At 42.9% G+C, this 27185-nt stretch overlaps 1 protein-coding gene across 3 annotated transcripts in view; it reads left to right on the top strand.

The window, feature by feature from the left end:
• The first annotated feature begins 4949 nt into the window (after nt 1-4949).
• VGLL4 (vestigial like family member 4) overlaps nt 4950-27185 on the top strand; it is a 150157-nt gene continuing 127921 nt past the window's right edge. The window contains exons 1-2 of one of the 3 annotated variants that reach the window (XM_073901657.1): nt 4950-5232; nt 19143-19219. In XM_073901657.1, coding sequence (XP_073757758.1) covers nt 19156-19219 — 64 coding nt within the window. In that variant the 5' untranslated portion in view covers nt 4950-5232; nt 19143-19155. Of the gene's footprint in view, nt 5233-6183; nt 6333-15488; nt 15506-19142; nt 19220-27185 lie in introns of those variants that run through there. The other 2 variants (XM_025885361.2, XM_073901658.1) reach the window with 2 other exon arrangements.

Here is a 27185-nt window from a genome sequence, read left to right as displayed (position 1 = left end):
AGCGTGTGGACTCCAGAATTAGACTGTGAGGTTCAATTCTAGTTGCACAGTTATTACCTTTAAGACCTTGGACAAGTTATTTAACATCTCTGTGCTTCGGTTTCTTCATTAGCTTAAATGGGATAGTTACAGTCCCTACCTCGCAGGGCTGTTGTGAGCCTTAAACTAGATAATTGTTTAAAAACACTTAGAACAGTGTCCAGACCACAGTAAGTGCTTATTAAATGTTAGGTATCATTATTATTTTTTTATTTTTTTAAAGATTTTATTTATTTATTTGAGAGAGAGAGAATGAGAAAGAGAGCATGAGAGGGGGGAGGGTCAGAGGGAGAAGCAGACTCCTTGCTGAGCAGGGAGCCCGATGCGGGACTCGATCCCAGGACTCCAGGATCATGACCTGAGCCGAAGGCAGTCGATTAACCAACTGAGCCACCCAGGCGCCCTAAATGTTAGGTATCATTATTACTTTAGATAATTTCTTATTCTGTATTCTTGCAGTGAAATAAGATCATTTGAGTTTTTCCACTAGTTACTTTGGCCTCTGGAAAAGGAGAAGTTCACCTGTTCCCACTCAATGAGAAAAGAGGAGTTATAGCTAGAAGGAATTTTTAGAGCTCCTCTAATCAGAAATGGCAAACACCAGTATACCAGTTCCTGTACCCTGCCCTCAGCAGACATTACTAATCAATCCTGACACTTCTTTTTTCACTGAACCTCAGTTGTGGCTTCAGAGTCCTTCTCAAGAGAGGACTCCAGACAGAGCTGATGCTCAAGATGACACCTGTTTGCCAAACCTGATCTGATCTAAGCTCTTTACAGATGTGGAGACTTAGACCCATAGGTGTAAAATGACTTTCGTGGGCTCACACTGTCACCTAGAGAACACACATCTTCTGAATGAGAAACCATATCTTCAGTCTCCTCAGTGCTCTTTGTGGAACAATTTGGTGTGAAGAGAAGAGAGCAGAAGAAATTCCCGTGAGCACATTACAAGCAAAGGGCCATGGGGTAGAAAAGAACATTCTTCCTCAGCAGGTTAATGCACTGAGAAGATTAATGAGTCTCTATGCACTATGAGCATTTCAGTTTGGCAGCCATCTTGGTGTTTCCCCAATTTCCCTCTTGGAAGTATGACATGAGAGGACGTATTGGAAAATAAACTACTTGTTGAGAATTTGGTGTGGGAAAAAACCCTGTTTTTACAATACTGATTCATTGGAGAGCCTCAACAAATTGTAAGGAGCAAATGGAAAAGCAAAGGACTTATTCTCACCTGACTGAACTCCTGAGGGCCTTTCAAAGTGTTGCATTGGTCAGAGTCTTGGTGCCTCCCCACCTTCACTTGCTGACAGCTGTGTTATATATCCTGTAGTTCCCACTCTCCCTTGCCCTATCCTTTCTCCTCGCTGGACTGTGCCTGATGTCACAGGCCCTCACAGATCCTCACGGACACTCCACTTCAAGGTAGATCAGATTGACGCCATTTCTATGGATGAGTAGAAAGAGAAGAATCAGGTTGTCTCTATGAACAATTTGAACTGTGAAGATACAAAGGGAGTCTATTACCAGGGGAGCAAAATTCAAAAGGAGCAGTAGGGACAAAGTAGGAGCCAAAGTGACTAGGAAGCTCCTTGGTGGAGGGATGAGAAGGAATTAAACAGGGGAGGGGCACAGAGAAACAGAGAGGAGGACAGGCCTGTGGCCTGTGGAGGAGGCAGGATAATAGTTCACAGAGTCTCTTTTCGGTCCTTGGCATTTTCTTTTCCTTTTAATTTTTTAATGTTTTAATATAAAAATTTCAAACACAGGCAAGAGTAGACAGAACAGTATAAAAAACTGCCCATACCCATCACTTGGCTTCAACCATGATCAATTCAGGGCAAATTTTGTTTTTTCTCAACCTCTGCTCACCTACCTCCTGGATTATTTTCATTCTTTAAAAAAAAAATAAATTTCTCGGGGCACCTGGGTGGCTCAGTTGGTTAAGCATTTGACTATTGATTTTGGCTCAGGTCATGATCTCAGGGTCACGAGATAGAGCCCTGCCTTGGGCTCTGTACTCAGTGGGGAGCCTGTTTGAGGATTCTCTCCCTCTCCCTCCGCACCCCCCCACCTTGCTCACACTCCCCCCCCAAAATAAATAAATCTTAAAAAAAAATTTCTGCAGGCGCCTGCCTGGTTTACTCAGTAGAGCATGCGATTCTTAGTCTCAGGGTCCTGAGTTCAAGCCCCACATTGGGTATGGAGTTTACTTAAAAAATAAATAAATAAATTTCTCGTGCATTTATAAAATCCTTGGTTTGCAGCACATTCTCATCATGGTCCATGTACAACCTATCTTTGTTTTTTCAGTTAGCTACTTCAGCAGTTTTTTTTGTTTTGTTTTTGTTTTTAGAAAGTTGCCCAATTTTTTTTTAAATTATGCTAAAATATACATAACATAAAATTTACTATTTTAACCATTTTTAAGTGCGTGGTTCAGTGGCATTCACATTGTTGTGCAACCATCATTTAAGTGGTTATTTTTAACAGTGAACCTGTGAATCCACCACCCAAAGATGAGGAGCTTGCCGATAACCTCCATCTAACCAATGGCCTCTCCCACCCATCCAGTGCAGTCCCCTCCCTAGGTAATCACCATTCTGAATACTCTGGTCATCATCCCCTTATTTCTTTTGTATTAGCCCCTGTTGGGTAGCAGGTGTTATTGCAGGTGTATTGCAGGTGTATGTACTCCTACAATTCTTTTTCATTTTATTTGCAACATTACAAATAGGATATTATGCTGTATGTAATCTTTTGGGACTTACTTTTTTCACCTAATATTGTTAAGACTCATCCCTATTGGGGCGCCTGGGTGGCACGGTCGGTTGAGCCATGGACTTGGCTCAGGTCCTGATCTCAGGGTTGTGAGATCTGCTCAGCATGGAGTCTGCTTGAGATTCTCTCTCCCTCTCCCTCTGCCCCTCCCACTCATGCTTTCTCTCTCTCTCTCTTTCAGATAAATAATCTTTCAGATAAATAAATAAATCTTTTTTTAAAAAAAGATTCATCCCTATTGTTACATATTAGCATAAGTCGTTTGTTTAGGCTGCTAATATCCCATTATGTGAATAGTCTATGTATCTGACATGTTCCAGTTCCGGTCCACCTACATCTTGAAGACACACCCCCTTTTTCTTAGGATAACTTGAGTGTGTCTTTCTTCTGCACAACGAAAACAGCCAGGCTAAAACAACCATGCTTAGATGTTGCCAGAGCGAAGTCACACTAATGCTGATGTAAGGGAAGCAGTGAGATTAATTCTTGGAAAGGTCGAAGACCGGTCACATCCATGAGAAAAGGCCCTCTGTCCCCATGATTTATCTGCAGAGTAAGGTTTGCGCTGAGCAGTGATGGAAATTAAAAAGGCAGCTTTAGGACCTCCACACTGACCCCAAATGGAAATCATTTAGCAGCATACAAATGGCAGAATTGTCATAAAAATCAAATGAGATAATGATATGTGGGAACACTTTATAAACCCCAAAGCCATTTTATAAATGTGTAGTTGTATTATTATTGCTATCATTATTCATTTGCATTATCTGGGCAAAGTATTTTCCCATCCCCCCATGTTAAAGTGGGTGTCTGTTTATTATGGGCCACAGCAGGACTGGATTTAAGGTAGGAAGAGAAAGGAGGAAGATATAAGTATTCATCCAATATTCTGCCTAATCCTCGGTCCCTGCAATGGATCTTCAAGGCAAGAATTATCTGTTTTACAGATGAGAATACTGAGCTTGATGACATGCCCCAAATCCTGTAACAAACACAGATAGACTGGATTCAAATCCATGTCTGTCCAAACCCAAAGCCCTTTTTCTGTCTTGCCACACTTCCTGAAATCTGCCCATGCAGCCCTCATTCTTTCCCCATGCCCTGCCCTAACTTGGCAGGATGAAAACCTCCTCTTTATGATCTTTTCAGGGTGGGTTTTTTTTTTCCCCCTCCTAGTCTGAGACTACTGATGAACTAACATGGAGTCTAAGTAAAAATATCTTTGGGAAGACTGGGAGCCTTCCCAGCTTTAATCCGTGAATTTTAATCTGGGGACTGGGAAACCAGGGGTTGACTTGTCACTTGGGTTCCCATTCACAGTGATCCTGTGTGGCCTGGAGGAGTGTATTTTACAAGGGGCCATAAGACCCATGCTCTGGTGCAGGCAACACCTCTACCTGCTTTAGGTAAAACATCTAATCTGGCTGTAAAATGGAACTATTAATACCTGTCCTGCTACCCAACAGGGGCTAAGATCAAATGAGGTAATATGCTGTGACTTGATATGATCGGATGAGGTAATAGAGGGGAAAACAGTTTGAAAACTGCAAAGCATCCCCTTCCCCTCCCCCTGCCCCCAGCATTAATGTAAGCTGGTATTTCTTTTCATTGTTATCATTGCCTCTCAGCAGAGTCTTCTCCCAGGGAAAGCCCTATAGTAGGAGCTCCTAATAGCGACCGAAGTTTGAGAACAGCCAGAAGGCGAGCAACATGAAGCCATTTAAAGCAAACCAGAGGAAGTCCAGTCTCTGACTATTTATTTTATGAAGTTAGCGGCTGGATATGTTAAGCAAATGTTTTCTTAATTGTGGCAGTACGAGAAAACAATGGGGCAAGGGCTGCCGGAGACTGGAGTATCAGGCCTCCACCCCTCTTATCCCCCCCCCAAATCTCTAGAGAATGACAGGAAAAAATTAAAGACAGGGTTTTTCTTTTCGTGGTCACATGTCTACGCTGCTGCTGTAATAAGAACCTGCACCAATTAGAAATGTTTCACCTCCTCCCCTCTGCCCCTCCCCGGGCACATTTCAGAGCAGCCTGGGTTGTGGACTCCTGGAGTTTGCCAAGCACAGCAAACACTGCTGTGTGAGCGGCTGGAGGGGGCTTTTCCACTCCGACCTCCCTCCCTTCCTCCTCTGCTCCCTCCCTTCCACACTGTTTTCATTTACTAGGACTTCCTCCTCCGGGCGAGGGAGAGGGGAGGAAAGACGCTGCAGGGCGCCTGGGGCGTGAGTGTGCGTGCGTGTGTGTGTGTGTGTGTGTGTGTGTAAAGTGGAGTGAGTGGTGGAGTGTAAAATGCTGTAATGGGAGGAAACCGAGCCGCGTCTGAGTGCCCCGGACTGCAGCGGCCGTTCTGATCGCAGTGGCACCTGAGCACACACTTCCCCGAGCAAGTGCAACCTGTACCTGCAGGTACGTGTAGCCGCCGGCCCGTTTGGGCAGTTTGGCTTGGGGGTGTGGGTAACGAGAAAGTGAGGCAGCGGTCCAGGTCGGCGTCCGGGGGAGCGGGGAGAGCGGGGTGTGCGGGAGACTCCCGCGTGCGCTGAGGTCCCGCGGGTGAGCCGGGTGTGAGCGCCGGGCGCCGGAGGGGCTCTACGCCCTTGCAGTGGCTGCTTCTCGAAAAGAGGACGTGTGCGGGTCTGAAGCCGAGGGCGGCGTAGGTGCTGCAAGTCGTGCTCAAAGGCTCTGGCACTTGCTGGCTGCGCGTGGCGGTGAAGGGGCAGCGGGTCCAGTGGGTGCAGAGTACCGCTCGACCTTGGACGTCGGTGTCACGTGTGCTGTGTCCACCGGGTGCGTGGGCCCACTGTGTGCGTGTGGGGAACGTGCCTGGCCCACAGCAGCAGGCACCTGGGCGCGCACGAAAGGTTCGTTTGTGCGGGTACGCTGAAGGTGTGTGCCCACCGCTGGGCCTTGGAGGCATAGATATGTGTGAGGTGCCGGGTCCTCGAGCCCTCGGGGACTGGCGTCTCCTCCCGGGGGCCCAGCGCGGCTCCAGCCCCGCAGCGGCCGTTCCCCGCCCGAGCGCGTCGGCACCCGCTGGGTACGAAGGAGCCGCCGCCGCGGGGCGTGCGGCGGGCGGGGGAGGGGAAACAAGCCTCTCCTTGGCGCGCGAAGCCCCGCCCCCGCCTCCGTGCCCGCTCACCTGGGCCTGGCCGCCCACCTGCTCGGTGGGAGGGGCGTGTCCGGGGGCGTGTCCTGGCGGGCCAGGCGGAGCCCGGCAGAGCCCGGCTGAGGGCGGGCGGCGCCTCATTCCAGGGATTCCTCGCGCTTCCGCGCTCGCGTCCGCCGCGGAGCCGGCTCGGCGCGCGCCGCCCGCGTGTGCGTGTGGGTGTGCGGAGGGAGAGTCGGTGCGGGAGCGCGGGCGCGAGTGCGCCTGTGCGTCGGCGCGCCCCCGGAGTGCGCCCCGCGCGCTCGGCGGTCCCGCCTCCACCCCCGCCCCTGCCTCCATCCCCGCCCCCGTTCCTCACGGGGTCCGGCCGGCCCGAGGCGGGCGAGCCCAGAGCCGCCCGGCGGTGAGTGCTGGAGAACCGGGCCCGCGAGGGCTGGCCTGCGGGGGAACTCCGGGTGGGCTGACTCGAAGCAGGACTGAGGGCGTCCTCCTGGAGGGAGGAGGCGGCTGGTTCTCGCGGGGCAACTTGAGGCTCCCAGTGGGAGCCGAAGCTCCAGGGTTTTCGAAGGGAGGTCCGGCTCCTGGGGGGGGAGGGCGTCCCGCGAGGAAGGAGTCCTGGGAGTGCGAGGCATGGGGCCGGGGAGGGGGCCCGGCGCGCCCGGTAGACCCCTGGTCCTGGCCAGCGGCAAAGGAAGGCTGGGTTCAGGGCTGCGGGAAGGGGCTGAGGATGGGCAGCTGGGACGGGTCTCTCTCTTCTCTTCATATACTCCCTGCCCTTCCCCAAAACAAAACGGCACACTCTTCCAGCACCGAGTGCAGGCCTCGCCGTTTCCTTTTTTTTTTTTTTTTTTTTGCTTTGCTTAAAGTCTCCTTTGATTCCTGACACTGAGACAGTGAAATGTCTTAGGTTAGGATGACAGTACTTGCTTGGGCTATTAACTTAGTCTTTATGCACTTTACTGGCATATATTCGTGTATTTAAGCTAGAGGATTAAAAAAATCGGTTTCACTTTGATCATTGGTGCTCTATGTTTGCTGGTTGTATTTCCTTCTCTGTGGTTAATAAGAACCAGCAGCCCGGGAGCCGGCGGTGGAGACAGCTCTTCTAGTTTCTATCGCAGCTGGTTGCTCTCTCTTTTTGAAAGGTACTATCTTCCAGTTTGTACATTTTGCAAATCTTTTTCTAAATCCAAGCCTACCTTAACGAGAATGAAGGCTTGCATTTGTTTCCTCTGAACATTCAAAGACAAAACCAAGAAAAGATAGTTTTCCTATTGGTATTTGAAGGTCAGTTTTGCATACCATTTTAGCATACCAAACTTTAACTCTTTGCTCTAGTCCACTAACTTGTAATGTTCATTGTTTCCTCCTTGCTGCGCATGACTGTGAGGAGTAGCGTGGGTAGTTGAAAGAGAGCTTTGGGGTCAGTGCCTTAAGGCTGTACCGATGACACGATCTTGGAACAAGTTATTTATCATCTCTAAATCTCAATACCTTAATTTTAAATAACGCGTTTAGAAATACTTTATTCAGAAATTTGTTGTCTTATACTCAAGACACAATTTTGTGTTGGTTGATTGGTTGTTTTTTTTTTCTTCTGTGTGTTTTCTGTTGCATCTGGCTGAAAATCATCTCCCCCACGGTAGAAATGATGTAAACCCCTCAAATTGTTATTTAATTTTCATGCAACTTTAATCCCAGGCTGATTTCCCCTGCCACTGTTTTTGTCACACTTTGGGGCAGCTTGCTTTTGCTTTCCATTTGGAAGGGAATGCAAACTAATTTTTATGTTGACCCAACAAAATACAATTAAGAAGATAATTCTGCTATAAATAACCATGGACTACATTCCAAAACTGTGAATGTTGTAGTAAAAACAGCTCTGGCTTATTTCTGGAGACTTGACTTTATAGTCCAGTCTCTGTCACCTACTAAGTTGGTGACCAGAAGAAGTTACTTCTACTTAACCTTTGTCTTTGATTTTCCTCTGTAAGAAGGTAATTGTATCTGTTCCCAATACATCACAGAAGTTCAGAATTACAGGGAATAATGTGCTCTGAAAAGTAGTTTGTATTATGTTATTATAAAGGTCTTTGAAGATTTGAGAGAGCTTCTTAATGACAGTCATCGCCACTTCCCCCAACTGATTTAGAACTGTGAGTTTACCTGAAGAGTTTATTACTTCTTACAGACACCATCCTTATGAAACCAAACTTTCGCTTTCAAATGTTCTGTTTGACAAGAGTGCTGTAAGGGGAAATTCCTCTTACCTGCTTATGGAGCCTTGTTCCTGACCTCTCCTGGTTGCCAAAACAAATCCCAAGGAAGATTTTACTTTGTGTCTTTCCTCAGTATCTTTCCTGGGTAGTTTTGCTGTGCGGGTTCTAGTTTGCCTTAGTAGAATGAAAAGTAAAATAACCATCATAAAAGTTGCTTTGCAACTTTGATTATGACTTCATAAAATAATACGAGCTGTAAATTCAGGAGGTAAAAGTCACATAACATTGGGAAAATTTTAATGTAACTAAAATTATGACACTGTAGTGATCTTAAGATATCAAGTCTGGTTTTGGCCTGTGTTAGATAAACTATTGCAGAACCTGGTGAGAGAGAAAGTTTTTGCTTAAGTTTGTGCATAACCGAAGCTCATTGGTGATTGTTTTAGGGATCCCATCTAAAGGTAATGAAGTCGTTATGTGAGAGCCTAATAGGAGAGAAAAGGGAATGCTGCCAACAGTCTGTAACAATTTAGAATCTGACCACATTGAAACAACTACAGCAACAACAACTGCTTAGAAATTGGACTGCCAATGGGACGCCTGGGTGGCTCAGTCAGTTAAGCTCTGCCTTGGGCTTGGGTCATGATCTCAGGGTCTAGGAATCGAGTCCCGCATCAGGCTCCTTATGGGGAGCCTGCTTCTCCTTCTGCCTGCCGCTCCCCCTGCTTGTGCTCTAGTGCTCTCTCTGACAAATAAATAAAATTAAAAAAAGAAAGAAAGAAAGAAATTGGGCTGCCAAATCGTGAGAGTATGATCTGTCAAGGTAAGAAAGGCAGGCAGGAGCATAAGTGGGAGGTGCTGAAACCAGAAAAATTCTTGCTACCTGGGACGCAGTATGACAACTCCCTTGCAAAGGAGGAAAACCTTGTAGAATGCATTGTGTCTTATGCCTCAGGTCTGATAACCAGATACAGCCCATCCTCGGATTTCTTCATCTACTTACTAAAATTTATTTGGAAGTCTGAATCCGAACTTGCAGGACTTTCTCCATCATCCCTGCACATGCACAGAGTGGTGAAAAATCTGAGTCTTCCCAGGTGAGGTCAGACAAGGCAAGACTCTGACTTCTTGTTTCAGCTCTCACACTGTACTCCTACTTGTGGTCTATTTAGTGCCACATTTTTCTCATTTGGGGGCTTTTTGTTGTTTTTGGTGTTTATAGTGGCCCCTCAGCATAGTGTTCCCAAGAGCAAGGAGGCTGTGATGTGCCTTTCAGAAAAAAATACAAGGAGAAAATATGTGCCTTAGATAAGTTTCAGTCAGGCATGAATTATAGTGCTGTTGGCCATGAACTCAATGTGAGTGAATCAGTAATAGATATCACGTAAGGTGTCTTTAAACAGAAACACCTAAAACAAGGCTATGTATTGATTAGTTGACAAAAATGCAACCAGTGGCTCAGAGGAACCTAACTGTGTGCTTCTCCTAGGAGCAATGGTTCAGTGGTCATTAACTCAGTGTTCTTGGAGACTTAGAGAGCATGACAGCTGTGAAGAATGAGAATTGAGCATATTTACTGATGCTGATAACTAGAGTGCTTCCTAATGGTATAATGTGTCATGGGTTAGAAGGCTTTATCTAGGCTTTAATAGGCTGAGTTGAGATTTTGGAACAATGGACAGTTAGACTAAAGTATATGGGAAGTTTGCTACCTTGGACTTTGATGCAAATTCATGTGTCTCGTTCTTGGGGGTAAAATGTCCCTGAGAGGGACGCCTGGGTGGCTCAGTCTGTTAAGCATCCGATTCTTGATCTCAGGGTCGTGAGTTTGGGCCCTGTGTTGGGCTCCGCTACTTAAAAAAAAAAAAAAAAAAAAAAAAAGTCCCTGAGAGGATGGGCACCTCAGGACTTGTGAATGGGAAATTCTAAGTATCCAAATAAAAGAAATGGCAAGAACAGGCATATCCAGAGTAAACTAAAAATGCCAGTGAGTTTCCCTTATTTCATATGCAGTGCTGTAGGAGGATGAGGTCTTGGAAATGAAGAGAGATTCACAATAGCCTAAACATGAGAAAGAAAAGCATAGTTCATTTTTATGTGACAACAGTGTTGAGAAATGGTGGGAATAGGCAGTCTGCTCAAAAAGTCCAGACTTGAATTTTATTTTCTTTTACTTAGACACAGTGGTGGTAGTGTGGTCCCACTGTACAGTTTCCAGGGGACCCTTTGGGGAGATGGGTAAACTTCAGCCGGCAGGGAGAATTTTATACCAGCACCAAGCAGCCTCACATAAAAGATCAGGAAATATGCTGTAACCTAAGTTTAGTTTTGCAGCATTGGGCTTCTATACTCAACTGGCACATGGTCAGCTTTCATACTGTCTGTGCAGGTGCAGGGCTGACACTGATACCAAACTGTATTACAGGACCGGAGGATTTAGTTACTGCGTGGTAGCACTGCTTGGCAGCTCCCATTGCCAGGGTCATCAAGACGACTACATTATCATATCCCTAACACACACGCCCCGGGGGCCCCAGCGGAGGGGTGATTAAGGAGGTCCATAGAGTCATCCATTTTAGCATAAGAAAACCTGAAATGGTTGAATTGAGTATTGGTTCAGGACTTTCCATCCAGAGTGGTACCCTTTATTCAGCCCAAGCTGCCTGGGATATCAGTCTCTATTGAGATGATGGGAGGTGGAAACCAGCAGTAGGCAGAGCCTAGGTGATGGCAGATGCCTGAGGTTACCTTGTTCCGACATCTAATGAATCCCACTTTGGAGGACAAAGAGATGGATGGCTGTCCAACCCATAGACTGCATCCTGCAGAGCTTTCATAGGAGGGGGCCTCATATCATTATGGAAAGGGTACAAGACTGTCCCAGCTTACCAAGTTTTATAGTTTTCTAGGACAATGTAAGGACGGCCATCAGCTGACTCTTATTCTGGGGCTTCTGCTTGAGGTTGGCAAGCACCTAAAAGCAGCTTAACTAGGGATTTTATGCACTCACGTTTTCAGTTCTCTGGAAATAAGTATAGAACATGCCGGTATATTGTTCAGATTTAATACATTTGGCCTTGAAATAACTTTTCAGGAGTGGCTTTGTGTAGAGGTGAGGAGTTGGATGTAAGTGGAAGCTGGCCAGGCCCTGACATGCTACTTGGTGGGGTACTGTACATTATGGCAGTATGGGTCAGTTATTCACGCCAGCGATATGCCTAGGTAGGGAACGCTGGCCTAGCAGAGGATCCATCTGTTCATGCTCTTTCTTTGGCAGTGTGACTATTTTTTAAAGATTTATTTATTTATTTGTCAGAGAGCGCGCGCATGAACAGAGGGAGTGGCAGGCAGAGGGAGAAGCAGGTTCCCCGCTGAGCAAGGAGCCGGATGCGGGACTCAATCCCAGGACCCCCCGGGATCAGGACCTGAGCCAAAGGCAGATGTTTAACTGACTGAGCCACCCAGGCATCCCAAAAGTATGACTCTTGGAAGAGTGTTTTGAATAAGGGCTGGCGACTATTTAGTGATGTGTACAATTTAAGGTTGCGAGAAATACAAATGAGGTGCAGATTAAAAATATCATTCACTGATCCCTAACAGTTATCTGTTGGAACTCAACAGCAGGTTTTCTTGAGCATGACTAAGTTGAAACCATGCTTGCTAATACTGAACCCGTTCGCGGAGCCTGCAGCCTTGAGGGCTTCCATTTCATTGCCGGGAACGGCTTGCTCCACTCTCAGAACCAGCTGATGGCGAGCATTTTCTCACCTGTCTTGGTTACCATTTGTGTGACTCCATGCCTGTCTCTATTCAAAGAAAGTAAAGTACGGCATCATCTTCTCGTTCGTAAGAGGGGAGGGTTTGTTTCCCTTTGCTCACTTTAGAAACAATAAAGTTATTGCCTGATGTATCTCAAGGTATAGGGGAAAGAACACAGATTAGAAGTCTTGCCTCGGTTGATGATGGAAGTGGTTTTTTGGGGAGGGTGGTATAACGTAATAAAACTAAAAATAAATAACTGCTTTTCTCCGAAAGTCTTTATGAAAATCAGCTTAAGTATAGTAAAAATAGCAGTAGATGGTGAGTCAGGGGACTTGGACTCTTAGTTTCTTCAGGAAGTCACTTATATTCTCGGCACCTTGGTTTTTCATCTGCAGAAGAATATTAATAATCCTATTTGGCCAACTTACAGTAAGAATCCAATGAAGTAATTTATGTGAGTGTGCTTTGGAAAAGCATATGCTCTATAGCCTTATGTGGTGGCTGGATGGGGATGACATGTATTTCTCATTTGAGTTTACAAGGGACTTTCAGTTACACTGTATCATTTAGTCCACAGGCCAGGTTTGTGACCCTATGAAGTGAGCAACGTTATTGCCATTTTTTTTAGGTGAGGGACTTTGGGCCTGGAAAGGTTAAATGGCCCATACAATCAGTGTTAGGCTTGTAGAGCAAAGCCTAGAACAAAGCAGTGATTGTTGACTGAATGAGTGAAAATGTTAAAGTAGGGCTTAAGTCCTGGCTCCATTGATTTAACAGATGGTGAAGTGTGAAAAGAAAAAAAGAATCACACAAATGAGAGATATTTTCAGCAAGAACATAGAGGGGTGGTCTGAGAATTGGATGTTAATGGGAAGAATGTGTGTTGCGAGAAGTTAGTGGGGCATCAACTGGACACACTGTGGAGAAGAAAACAGCTAGGAGGGTAATGCTCGTCTCCTTGACATGCCCAAAGCTTTGCTTCCATGTGGCTGCCAGAATCCTCTGGTGATGATTTGGTCTGAAATTGTATTTCAGTTGTCCTTTTCACTGAGATGGACAGTGTGATACCTATTTGGTTTAAGTTACTTCAGGGCAGTGAGTTCCTTTTCCTTTTCTGTAATGTCTGTATATAGGTGTTTTTTGTTTTTTGTTTTTTGTATATAGTTTTAATAGAAATAGGAGATACTCAATGAAAGCCTCTAAATTCTTGATGACCAAAAAGGTCATATACCTCCTGTGATGGTCTGAGAGTTCATACTTGTAGGCTTGTCCTCCAGTTGTACTTTATTAGCTGGGGCTGGTTTAGATTATCCCAGGAAGTGGCCCTAATTGCAGGGGATAGAGGGATGGAACAGGGCCAACAGGAATTAGAGATACTGACTAGTGTGCATCTGGAAGCTAGAGATGCCATCAGTATCTCAGGATAGTGATGTCTTCCTGTTTGTGTTTTTTGGCCAAGTGACAGTGTGGCAGGAACATCAGGAGGTTTGAATATGCTTCTCCCCACCCCCACTGGTTTCCAGCCCTTGCTAGGACAGTTGCTCCATGTTCTCGTAGTCTTTCCTAAATTATACGGTAGTTAGGCCACCATTCCTGGCAGAGCCATGGAGTGAGGCAGACCTGGTGCTGTAGCTTTCACCTGGGAAATCTCCTTAGAACACTTCCATAACATATTTTGAAATTCTGTTCTCTTGCCTGAAAAAAAAAATTGAATACACCCTGTGATTCTTTTTCCAAGACAGGTGCTTTTGTCCTCTTGTTGATCAAAAAGGGACAGTTCTTTGTGGAAGTCCAAATAATAGCATTCAAATGTATAGCTGAGCTTGTCTTTAGCACTGAATGTCCCTAAGTTTTAATAGCTTTAGAATTGATCTCTTATTCTCTAATTCTCCACTGTAAGCTATTTGTAGGAGCATTAGTATTGGTAGTAAGGGAGTTCAAAGAAAAGAATATGGGCTGGCAGAGAAAATATGGACCATTGCTTGCAAAACAAAACAAAATGTGTATTCTGTTCATGATGACTTATGGTCATATTTGTCAGTAATCCCCAGGGAAGGTGAATGGGTAGACTGGAAATGGGTTGCAAAAGGGTAGAACACCTTTATAGATGCGCATGTCTTTTTCCAGAACCACCTTCTTTTCACTTGATGTTATGTTTCAGATATGAGCATTTCAAGTGATTGTATTTTTGGTTAGCATGATATTATAATGTGAAAACCATCACAGAAAGGAGAACATGCTACTGGGATGTATTTGGCTTTATTTTCTGGATGCTGCATAATCTTTGGCAAAAGGTAGTAAATGATTTATGGTTCATAAAGGATATACAATTAAACCAGGCATCTCTCTCCCCTGTGTAAAACCATTCAGACCATTGAGGGGCCTTGCACTGAGAATAAAGTCTCAGCTTTGTCACGCCCTACAGGGCATGCTTGATTTGCCCTTGCCCACTTCCCTGCCCCACCTCCTGGCCTCTCTCCCATGTTCCCTGTGCTGAGGTCATTCCCTCCACATCTCCAAGCCCAGCTTGGGTCTGTCTTGAGTGTTTTGCAAATGCTCTTTGTCTCTTCCCTGCCTCCTTTTACAAGACTAATTCCTCTCCTTGAGGTCTCAGCTTTCATTCATCGCAGACATCACCATGTAAAGTAGTGGTCGGTACCCTTTTTCAAAAGATTTACCATCATTATTTGCAATTTATTTGATATGTTTGCAAAAATTTTAACATATTATTTTAATACGTATAAAGCCCATCCCCTTCTCATAACACCCTATGAGGGAGGTAATAGGAATTCATATTCCCATTTTACAGATGAAGAAACACACACACAGAGGTAAAGTCATTTTCCAGGGACACAAAGATAGGCAGTGGTTGAGCCCAATTCAGACTCAGACGGGTTGATGTCTAAAGATCATCCTCTTAAATAACCACTCTGCTGATTTGCCTCTCAATGTGGTGTGACCCTCCATCAAATACTATAACCATTGCCTCCCCCCGACCCCTACAACTTTACTAACATGTTTTGTTGTTTTTTTTTAAATTTTTTCATAAGGTTTAAAAAAAATTTTTTTTATTACTGTTCTCTTCCACCTGTATTTGCTTAGGTCTTCTGTGGCTAGATAGTTGCTGGTCTTCATCTCCCACCTGTAGTTATTGAACCAGCTCCTACTGTCCTTATCTCACACCTGGTTCCTATAGAAGCCTCCTAACTGATCTGCTTCCAGTGACTTCTTACTTCACTCTATCAAGTCAAACCATCTTCTGCAGAACTGCTAAACAAAAATCTCATTAACATCAGATCATCAGCCTGCTCAGGGACTAATAATAGCTGCCTCTTGCCTACTATGTTCAGTGTAAACCTGTCCAGTTAGCCTTCGGCTTGTTCCTCCATCCACCCACATCGTGCTCACCCAAACTTAGCTCCTCCTGCTCTTTACCAGGACTCTCCGTTCTGACCAGAATGGTCTCAGTTTCCCTGTCTTGGGTTTTCATTCCTGTCTCTGCACCTTTCTTCAGGCTTTTGATCCGACATGACTGTACATGTAAGGATAAGACAGCGTCCTTGCACCCAGGAAATACTCCAACAGTGTGATCCAGGTGAGTAAGAGAGGTCATAAGAGAGATCAGAAAGGAGCATGACAGCCTAAGGGAGAGAAACTAGGGAAGGAGATCTTTGAAGTGGCTTTTTGAAGCACACACATGCCCACACGAAGCAAAGAGTAGATGTTCACAAGGTATACACTTCAGCTGACACCGATCTCTCTTTTTATTACACAATACACACTTTGGTTTTAAACTATATCTTGTCTTTTATTATGCTCTTTGAAATTTGTCTGTTACCTCATTCCTTTAAAAAAAATTGTCTATTAACCTATTCCTTATACTTTAGGTTCACCAATAAGATCATAACTCCTTGAAAGCAGAGATCGTACCTTTTCTTTCTCTTTTACTTCTCCCGAGTACTTCCCTGAACTCAGGATAATTGCATAATAAAAATCAGTTGGTTTCATTAATAAGGCTGCAGCAGATGGCAGGTGCCTTGTAGGTGAACCTTAAACACCTAATCTCTTATCTGCCTACTTTGAACGTTAGGTTGCTCGGGGGTTTGGATTTCATGGTATCTAAATAAATTTAAATACGTAATGTTCTACGATGCTAGAATTCTGCATCTACTACTTGGTGTTACTTGATGTTTTTATGCCTTGATATTTTGCTTCTGTGTGTAATTTGCATAACTTAAGGGATGTGTTAATGTATATCTGTTTGGGTTTAGAATTTTCATCATGTGAGAGGAGAGTTAAGACTAAGTGACTGGGAAGGGTGTGTCCTTCAAAAGCCTGACACTTCAACTTCACCGGGAAATTACGGAATTTGAGTGTAAATACTGTGACATGGAGTAGAATGTTTATCAGCATTTACTTAATCAAAATAAAAGACTTTAAGCCCAATTCTTGCCCGAATAGGAAACTGGTTTAGGTGAAGAGACTATAACTGAGCTCTTGAGAGTTCAGCAAACCTTTCTTATCCTTCTGTTCAAACCTTTCTTTGCTTTCTCCACCTTTGAACAGGTTCAAAAATCCTTACTCTCAAGAGATGATCTTTTCCATTTTACCAAGGTGATTAGGAATGTGAATGTCATTTTTTTTTTAATTCTTCTGATTTTACTCATCTTCCCTTGTCTCTGCAAGAGAAGACACGAACTCTGGTTGATGACATTGCTGCCCTCACTGACTTTACTCGCACGTCCCCCCCCCGACCCCAGCCATTTCTGGTATTGCTCAGCAATTTATTTATTTTTCAACCCCTTTCACCTGTCCGCTCCCCGCTCCGCCTGCAACCACCTGGCTCTGAGTTTGTCTTCTAGATTTCACATTGAAGAGACTCTCCAGTATTTGTCTTTGTCTCCTCGCACATTTTGAGACCTGTCAGTCTGTCTCTGGTCCTCTCCTGTTCGCACAGCTCCGGTAACAGCACCCCTCGTTACCTTCTGCATGCTGCATAGCTGTATCTTTCCAATTGTTTACCCTGCCTTTGGCTTCCCATTCTGTAGAATGGGACTACATGGTGCTACCAGAATAATTTTCATAGAACGCGTCGATGACCAAGCTAGTCTCTGCTCAGAGATTTCAGTGGCCCCTTAACACATACAGGATCCAACCCAAGTGTCAGTCCTTCCACGATGTGGCCCCAATCGAAACTCCCATCCCTGTCTCTTACTTCCTATCCCTGTTTACTCTGGTTTTCTAGCCAGTTTGGGCAACTTGTTCCTGAATAGAGTCTTCTTCTGTTCTTCTATTCTGGAAGAACTTATATATCCATACTTCAGAGGCTCATGGTTCTGTTTTCTCCACAGTCTTTCAGAATTCATCTGTATTTCTTTCCTTTTTTTTTTTCATCTATATTTCTATAGGACTTTGTTTATACCCCTGTTTTGGTACTTAGTACATTTTAACTTAATCCATTATTTTCCTAAGTGTTCCCTAAGAGATGTTTTAAGTTAAAAGAATGGCCAGTGAAAATTGAGAGATCCTTTTCTTTTCTTTTTCTTTTTCTTTCTTCTCCATGCCCAGTGTTGAAGTCATGACCCTGAGATGGAGAGTCACAGGCTCGACTGACTAAGCCAGCCAGGCACCCCGAGAGATTTCATATATAGAGAGCTACTATCCCCACTGCCTGAGCCTCCTGCAGAAGGAAGGCATAGCAACATATTTGAAGCACAGGAAGGAAAATAAGCGGCTTAATTTGGTTTACTACAGCGTTTCCCAGACTTCTAAAATATTTTTTCTTATGAAATATGAATATACAGAGCAAAACACTTTGGAAAATACTGTCCTAAGCTAGATTCTTGTAGGCATGTCTACTGTTCAGATTGAAAGCTCTTTGAAAATAAGTACTGGCCTTTTATTATTTTCCTGCCTTAGCACTTCGTAGATAGTTAATGCTTATTAAGTCAAGTTGCATAGCCAGTCAAGACTTGGATGTTTCTTTGGAGACCTGAAATATGAAATTAGCAAAGCAAGCTGATCTGCCATGTCTCGTAACTGGCACATACACAGTAGGTACTCAGTAAATGTTGAAGAAGGCTCAATAAATGTGGAGTGTCTTTAAAAGGGTGTAGTTAAGTTGCACTAATAGGGTGTGCCTATTTTCCCAATAATTGTGTGTGCCTGTGTGTATGTTCATGTGTGTGTGCATGTGTGCTTGTTTAAATAACCCAGAAAAGGAAAATTGGGCAAAGTGGCCTGATTTTCTAGGTTTTCCACCATCTTTGAATCTTTTGCTGTCTTTGCTTTTCTATGTATGCTGTAATTTAAGAAAACAGAATTTAAAATAAAACCTAGGCTTATTAAAAAAAACACGGCACTAGGTAAATTGGTGATGGGTGGTGGTAATAGGAAATACCATACAAACATGATATTTTATTTATTTTTTAAAGCATTTTATTTTATTTATTTGGGGGGGAGGGGCAGAGGGAGAGTGAGAATCCCAAGCAGGCTCCACGCCCACCGTGGAACCCAACATAAGGCTTGATCTCACAACCCTGAGATCATGACCTGAGCTGAAACCAAGAGTCGTATGCCTAACGGACTGAGCCACCCAGGCGCCCCAAAACATGATATTTTAAAATAAAGATTCCTATTGGAATTAAAATACCACTTAACTCAGCACTGGAATTCACAGACCTTTAATGAGTACATCCAATATATTAAGTGACATGGTCATGCAGAGTCTCTTGGCTAAGGAGGTAAATGAACAGAACGGTTCAATCTTAATAATTTTTGTTAAAACTGTTAAACCAACAACAAACACCACCACAACAGAAATCTCAGACTGGTAGTAACATAGTAACGCTATGTTCATAGAGCAGCCTTTGTTCCGAAACTGTTTTTTACTAGGTATGTCTGTATGGGCATGTTATTATGCATGCACATAAACATTTATAAGCACAAATAACATGGGCATGAATATTACAATATCCCTTCTTTTAGCTCTAAAACTAGCTGCTTCCTGGAATCAGCAAGGTTTCGCTTAGTAGACAGAATGGAATTTAACCCTTTGCTCTATCTGTGCCTGAACCAAATCCACTGGATTTCTTCACAGACTGGGAAGAATTTCATCCTCTGTATTGTGATTTGCATGTGGTGGGGGAATCTTTCTAATTGTTAACTACCAGAATTCTAAAAGAGTCCTTTGAATTCTCTTTAAGTTCCTTTTTTTCTTTTTTTCCTTCTAGGCTCCAACCAGGAATGGAGACACCATTGGATGTCTTGTCAAGGGCAGCATCTCTGGTGCATGCTGATGATGAAAAACGTAAGTCAGAAACCTGTTTTAAAGTGCTTTTTACCTATGCCCTCTTGTCTCCCGCATTATAATAGACTCATGTGTTTCTCCACATGGTTTTATGGTTATATGCAGTTTATTTTGGTTGTTTTCCTCAGAGATAACAGCTTAGTACCGTCATTTTTATTTTCAAATGCTAGAACATGTAAGTCTTAGAAATGTCATCTTTGGATGCTGGAGCTCCAAGGGTTAACTCAAGGAAGTCTTGTCCTTTCTGGCTTCCCAGCTCTTGAATGGAGATAGTCCTTAAGTGTCTCTGGAAGTTTAGATAAATGTGTTGCTTGACAGACTAATTGACCAGCAGAGAATTAGAGGTGGAAAAAGTCAAGATCATCCCTATCATAGGTAATATGCAGTGCATATAATGGAAAACAGTCTTGAAAATTCCACTTGCATTGGTGAGAAAGAGCAAATATTGGGGGACAAATTCACTAATATAGTGGGGGACAGACGAAAGAGAACATGACATTGTCTTCCACAGGGTAACTCCACAATGTGTTAAAGTGGTTTTCCTACTCATCCTAAGGCATATTTGTTTTTAAATGTTCTTGTTCAAAGTTAAAATTGCTTGCTGAACACTATTTGCGAGAATGGCTGTTTTACATGGGAACAGAGTTAAGTGTTCTTTTCCTAAGCGCTAACATGCTAATAACAAAAAAAAAAATATCTAAGGTTGAGCTTTCATACATTGTAAGTTCTTAAAGATGAACTACTTTCCAGTTTAGAGCTTAATGAATTGGCAGGCTGGAAGGTGCATGTCCTTAAAATATAAGCTCTGCCTTTTTACTGGCCAAGACTTTTGTTTTTCTAAGCCTCAGTTTCCTCATTACTAACATGAAAGAGCAACACTTCAGAAGGTATTTGTGAGGGTTCAGTGAGCTGTTGCAAAGATGGGACTTACCTTAGCTCTCGGCTCCTGATGGGGGGCTTCCATGCTCTGTTCTCTCTTGGCACTTGGTTGGCTTCTGGTAGGACATGTTCTCGTCTCTGTCTGTATCTGGGTGGGAAACCCTCTTCTACTACCAGCACTCCTGCAAGGTTATCTTTAGACTAGTGATTGGATGAGATAACAATTAGAGGGTTTTTTGGTTTGTTTTTTTTCAACCTCGTACATAATCTACATTTACTTAGCTTTTGATTGTTGGGAGGATATAACTACCCTTTGATGTGGTATAATTATCCCTTGCTAAGGAAATTGAAGCTCAGGGATGTTAAGTGTCATTCTCAAGGACACTGAGCTCAGGAGAGGCAGCTCAGGTTGTAGGCTTTTATCTAACCCACCAAAAACTAGTTTAAGCCTCTAAGATTGCAATACATGTTATTGACTTGAATAGCCAGTTACAAGCTTCATTAAGTATGAATATAGGTAATTTAGAAGTTTTTATACTTTATAAGACAGTATTTTGAGTTTGTTTTATAATGCCCTCGTTTAGTTAGGACAGCTCTTTGTGTCTTGAGGGTAGAGAGTAAAAGTTTCTTCTCTTTTTGTGCTGCTTTCTCAGGTTCAGCCCTGGAGCCCAGCTTCAGGGTCACTGTTAAGGCTGGAGACCAATTCAGTGAGCAGTGATTGGACCCTTATGTATAAGGAGCATACGTAGATGAACAAGGGACAGACACTGCCTTTGTGGAGCTTATGAACTTAACTCTTGCTGCTGTAAAATGTATAGGAGGGGGAGACTGGGCATACTTAATGATAGAAACAGAATGATAATTTCAAGGGAGAGAGGAATTCTTACTTTCCTCTTGTGTTTAACACAGCCATTAGTGATTTGCAGAGTAAGGATCTATGCATATGCAAGGCCAGAACGATCACAGAGTAGACTTTATTCTGGAATATTCTTCTTTGGACCCTGGTGATTCCAGTTGGTTTAGGAATGGGCTGGCATGATTCTGGAATCCCTCTGGAATGATTTGTTTCTTGGGATCATTTTTTATATTTAAAGAAGAGGAAAAAAGTCCAAAGATGTCTATAATCATTAACATGTAGGCAACATTTTTAAGAAACATTTTTACTGTGGCGGTGTGTGCATCACCACCACGAGAGCACAGAGCTCAAAGACTAGGCATTCATTGTATTTTTTGTTATCTAGTAATGTAAGTATATGAAAATTTATGCAAAGTTGAGCATTGAATCTTCGAGTAGATTTCTTAAGAATTATTTGGGCTTGTTCAGCCTGAATCAGCTTTCTCTGCCCTAGATTAATTCTATTTTAGCTTTTGTTATAAATTGCTCTTACACTTAACATTCTCCTCAACACTTTAAAAAAAGTCTTGTGGATGTAATCTGATTTGGGTGTCTTATTACAAACAGAAAAATGTTCTACTACTTGAGATCAGTTTCCCGACTCATGTAGGTGACCTAAATGACTTGTCTTTTCTTTGGCTCACAGAGACTGAAAACTCAGGCATTTTTGAAGATGTTATTGTTTGAGCATTTTGAAGAGAACAGTGCCTATTAGGACTTGAGTCTATAATACCTGATAGCCTTAAGGCTTCATTATGTCTACTAGCAGAGAATAAAAGAAATATCTCAATGGGACACTGTAGAGCTGAAGTCAATAGTGAAATGGTGGTTTTGTAGTAACACAATAGTCATTTATCTGGATGGCCTAGAAGGAATACATTTACTTAAAATAATCATTCCACTGCTCATGAGACATTGATTTAATCAGCATCTAGGGTAATCCTGGAAGGTACTTAATGAAAATACAACGTGAGATTGCCCGTTTTCCGTGTGCTGGAGGAATCTCTCCTTTCAGTCATGATTGATGCTGGTGCTGGGAAGACCCCAACCTTTTCCCAGGTCTGTTTTTTAGTAGTCAAAATTGAACAAAATTTGAGGACAGGACACTTAGACACAGGTTTATTAGAACACTTTGTTGTTTCTTTAACGCGATACTTCATTTTATCGTGATGTTTACAAAATATTTTTGGGAATTTTGTTCGTGTAGCTTCTGATGATGAGATCTTCTTGTGTCTGCCGACTTCTTCACCTAGATTAAAATAATCTTAAGAAATGTGTAGTTTTGGTTTTGAGGATTTTGGTGGAGGGGATAGCATTTCTCGATCCGCTCTGATGAGCATGTCTATGATCGGAAAAAGCGGGATAAGGTTGGTGTGACTGATGTGGAGACCACAGGAAGAGAAGGCAGCCTTGGCAGGGGCTGCTGCTGTACCCACCAGCTCCTCACTTGCTGAAGGTCACTGAAGGTTGACTGATCATAAATTACCATAATCCTTCCAAGTAAAGCACTGCCAGGAATGCAAGCTTTTCTTATTGTGGGGGACGGATGTCCCAGGTGCATGGGATATTTTCATGTATATAGGTTGTGGTCTGTTTTGCCTTAAAAAGGAAAAAAAAAAGCCTGTCTGGGGCACCTGGGTGGCTCAGTCGTTAAGGGTCTGCCTTCAGCTTAGGTCATGATCCCAGGATCGAGCCTGGCATCGCATGCAGCTCCCCGCTCCGCAGGAAGCCTGCTTCTCCCTCTCCCCCTGCTTGTGTTCTTTCTCTGGCTCTCTCTCTGTCAAATAAATAAGATCTTAAAAAAAAAAAAAAAAAAGCCTGTCTGATTAATTATAAGATAATGATCAATTACACTCATGTACTGTTTTCTCAGATAAATTTCCTTCCCACAAGATCACGACCAGCCTCTGCATCAATAAAGTAACCCGGTTGCGGTGTGCACAGGTTATGGGTTCTTTAGCCACCACTTTGCTTTGAGCAGATCGGCTGGATCTGCTCCTGATTTGTTCCTCTCTTTCTTCCTCTCCTCTTATTCTCTTGTTTTTCCTCTCAGCATCTGTTAGGGTGGCTTTCAAACATTTTTGACCATGGCACAGAGTAAAAAAGTATATTGTGACTCTTGTATTGATATATTGACATAAATGATACAAAAGCTGCATGAAACAAAAATTACCCTGACTTTGCATGACGATATGCCTGTTCTTTATAGTCTGTTTTATTTAAATGAGAGTTGGGTCATGACTCATTAAATAGACTTTAGGATCCATTGATGAATTGGGACCTGCACTTGAAAAAACATGATTTGGTTTATATCTCCTTTGTTGGATAAACTTGCTGCTGGCTCTTCCCTTCAGGTACTGGGAAGACTTGATGAACACATGGGTCATGAAAATATGAGGAATATATTGGTGACTAGACAGAAATGACATCATCATATTCTCTTTCAAGAGTATTGGAGGACTTGGCACCCCAGTTGTAAGCAAACGTGACTACTCCATTAGGGGCAGTTCCTCCCTCTCTCAGCCTCTCTTGTTCCCAAATTTTGGAGAGGTACTCAAGAAAATGGTCATTCCCCTTTGGTTAAATTTATTTAGCTCCATCTTGTTCCCTAAAGTGTGCTCCTAGCTGTACATGGCTATCAAGATTGCCTAGCAAATGTGGGGCACCTGGGTGGCTCAGTTGTTAAGCATCTGCCTTTGGCTCAGGTCGTGATCCCGGGGTCCTGGGATTGAGCCCCGCATCCGGCTCACTGCTCAGCGGGAAGCCTGCTTCTCCCTCTCCCACTCCCCCTGCTTGTGTTCCCTCTCACTGTCTCTCTCTCTGTCAAATAATAAATAAATAAAAATCTTTAAAAAGATTGCCTAACAGATGTTAATTGAAAGGATGCCCATCTGATCATCTGTAGCCTAATTTGATGGCTTTGATCATTGCATTAGTGATTTTTATCCTTCATATCTTAGAACACCCAAGAGGGAAACCATGCATTTCCATCCATGACAGGGGCCCGCTGTGGCAGTGATTCCCGAAGAGAGGAGGAAGGGGTGTTTGTAAGCATTCTGAAAACGCCTTACCAGGTGATTCTGTTGTTGGATCCCTTGTCCCAGCTGAGTTAATGGTCTCATAATACTCCGTAGGGAATTCTGGATCTGGATCTTTAAGAAGGAGGGGTTAGATCCTCCTAAGTGTGAGGTGCTCTAATTCTTTGGCTATCATATATTCTTTAACCAAATTCACCAGTGGTTTATATTTTGTCCCATTTCCTCTATCATTGTCTCTCTCATATATATGTGCATATATTTGTATATACATATGTGTATGTATATATGCAGAGTATTTTTCCTGAAACACTTGAGAGTAGGAGATATCAAGCCTCTTTACTCCTAAGCCCTTCAGTTATGTATTTCTTTCAAATGAGAACATTCTCTTGCATAATCACAATATGGTTATCTTTATTAAAATGTTACTTAAATATATATAAGCATAAAACTAGGCACAGAATCTTTATGCATGTAGTTCTTTTGCAATTTCATAACCAGAATATGAATTTATAATTTAAATGTAGCCATAAACGTTAACCGTGATACAATAGATAGTAATCTGCTCCAACAAAAGCCTGCTCCTCCAGTATGGTCCTGCTCCCATGCTGGGTTTGATTCTTCAGTGTCAGGGTGCCTGTACGGCCATGTGTCCTTTGACACAGTTTCTTCCCCACGTTTATCTTTGTAAATTCTTATAAAATACTTCATTATACAGATGGAGGTGATGTAAGTTGGCTTTCTCTTAGTGCAAATGTTTAAATTTCATATTAGGCTTATTTCTGTCCTTTTCTCATTAGGCCAGGAAGAAATGCAAACAGGTCTCTGAAATCATGTGCCAATACCTGGTTGTATAATAAATGTCTGATTTTTCCCCCCAATTTTCTTTTTTTAAAGGAAACTCCATGTCCAGCATGGGGCTCGAACTCACGACCTGGAGAACAAGTCGCATGCTCTCCTGATTGAGCCAGCCAGTTGCCAAAAAGAGTCTCATTGAAATAACAACACAAGTGAAAATTCCTTAGACTTCCGAGCTTTGTCTGTGAACCTCAGTTTAATCACTGTATTATTTTATTTAGTTTCCACAAAAACCCTATTAAGTAGGTATTATAATTAGTCCCATTTTATAGATAAGGGAACTGAGGCTTACGGAGTTTATATGATTTGGATACTAATTATAGTAAATTACAGTACTAATAAATAAGGATCCTTAGCTGGTAGTGACCGTGCTGAGATTTGAACTCAGGCAGCCCGACTCTGAAGCCTAAGCCCTTAACTTCTCTGCTGTATGCCTTCTCAGAGAGAGGGCACTGAAGATTGGACTGCTGAATGAATGCATGAACAACTGCATCAGTGCAAACATATATACATACACACATACGAAACTTCTGTATAGTCTACCTCCACTAATAAGTTAGCAAAGAGGTTTTTCTTTGGAAGATGTTTCCCAACCAGTGAAATAGCATTTCATGAGTATTAAGTAGCTGTAATCAGCCAAATGTTAGAATGGGTAGTGGCATGTATTCAAGAGCCGTAGGGACTCTGCCATGTGTGTCCGTGGCTCAGATACTCACAGCCACAGAACTCTTTATAAGGAGCCTTCTTTTCCAGTAAATATTTCTCAGTTAAGACGCTCTGATGGGTATGGGCGGCCTCACAAAATAACAGATCCCTTATTGCCAAAGTGTTCAAGCCGAGAGATGAGATAACCACTGTTCAGACTCATTGTAGGAGAGACTTGGCAGTGGATGGGTGGCCACGCTTGCTGACCTAAGATTCTGTGAGTCTGTTAGATCCTAGACTTGCTCAAGGCAAAGATCCTGTTCCATACTGCTTTGTATTCCAAGCATGTTCCATTTGATGCATATGGTTGGCATTTAATAAACATGTGTTGGTAATAAAGTAACCACTGTAGTGAAAGGCTCATCTCTAAGGAATTAATTTATTTAACACTAGCAAAAATGACTCATTATAATTATCACTATTACTATACTAATAATGTACAAATTGAAAGGAGTACTGTATTCCACTTGATAATAATTAATAGTTGGTGAAACATTTTCATTTGATGGTTGTAACAGGAACTTTTGCAGTAGGCTGAGTGGGAGGTGTCAGAGAAAAAAATTAAGCTTGAAAACGTTGCATGCCTAATTCAAGATTAAAGTGTAAAAAAAAAAGTTCAAAGTGTGTCCCTTCACTCAGTGCCTTCATATGCAGTCACATGCTGTGATTGCCAAAGGAGCACTTAATAACTGAGCGTCATCTGTTGCTGGGGAGTGCAGCGGACTCCAGGGGAGGGAGGCGCGAGGTCTTTGGGGGAGCTTTTCTCTTCCTCCGACTCGACTCTGTGTTCCCAAGCATCCTTTGGATTTTTGAAATAAGGACTGAATTTACTGCCCTTTCTAAAGGTTGGAGTCACTAATAATATGCTTTGTGCTTTCAATTATGTCCCCTTTTGTGAACAGTGGCATTGAAAATATCATCTCCCAGAAGTGTATTTTACTTTTAAAAAGTTCATAAAACATAAGGTGGGGGAGTACTTATGTGCTAACTTAAGACACTCTAGGTGTGGTCAGTTGCTTTAATCAAAGTTTGTCTCCCAGGATAGGTATCTGGCATATAATCAGAAGGGCTCCCCTCCAGAGACAGCTACTACAAATGTCTCTGCTATTTTTGTACTTCTATATCAGCTCAGATTAGCATAATAAATGTTAGAAATGGATCTCCACTGGTGAAAATAATGGCTTGTTAATTAGCATAATGGATGTTGGAAATAGATTGTTCCACCGAATAGCTCTTAGCCACTTGAGGATGGTTTACTATGTTTCCTTTAAACCAGTATGTCTCAGTCTTTAGAAATCCATGCTTTCCGGGCACCTGGGTGGCTCAGTTGGTTAAGCGACTGCCTTCGGCTCAGGTCATGATCCTGGAGTCCCAGGATCGAGTCCCACATCGGGCTCCCTGCTCAGCAAGGAGTCTGCTTCTCCCTCTGACCCTCTTCCCTCTCGTGCTGTCTGTCTCTCATTCTCTCTCTCTCAAATAAATAAATAAAATCTTAAAAAAAAAAATAGAAATCCATGCTTTCCTTTAATACACATAAGAATGTGATGAGCTATTTTAATGTTGTTTGCAATTCAATTTAAAGTTTCAGAGTCAA

The sequence above is a fragment of the Callorhinus ursinus genome, unplaced genomic scaffold (assembly GCF_003265705.2).
Source record: "Callorhinus ursinus isolate GAN/ISIS: 27379988/994484 unplaced genomic scaffold, GSC_fseal_2.0 scaffold15, whole genome shotgun sequence".
NCBI lineage: Eukaryota > Metazoa > Chordata > Mammalia > Carnivora > Otariidae > Callorhinus > Callorhinus ursinus.
The sequence above is the reverse complement of the archived record's forward strand: the minus strand, read 5'-3'. Positions and strand labels throughout refer to the sequence as shown.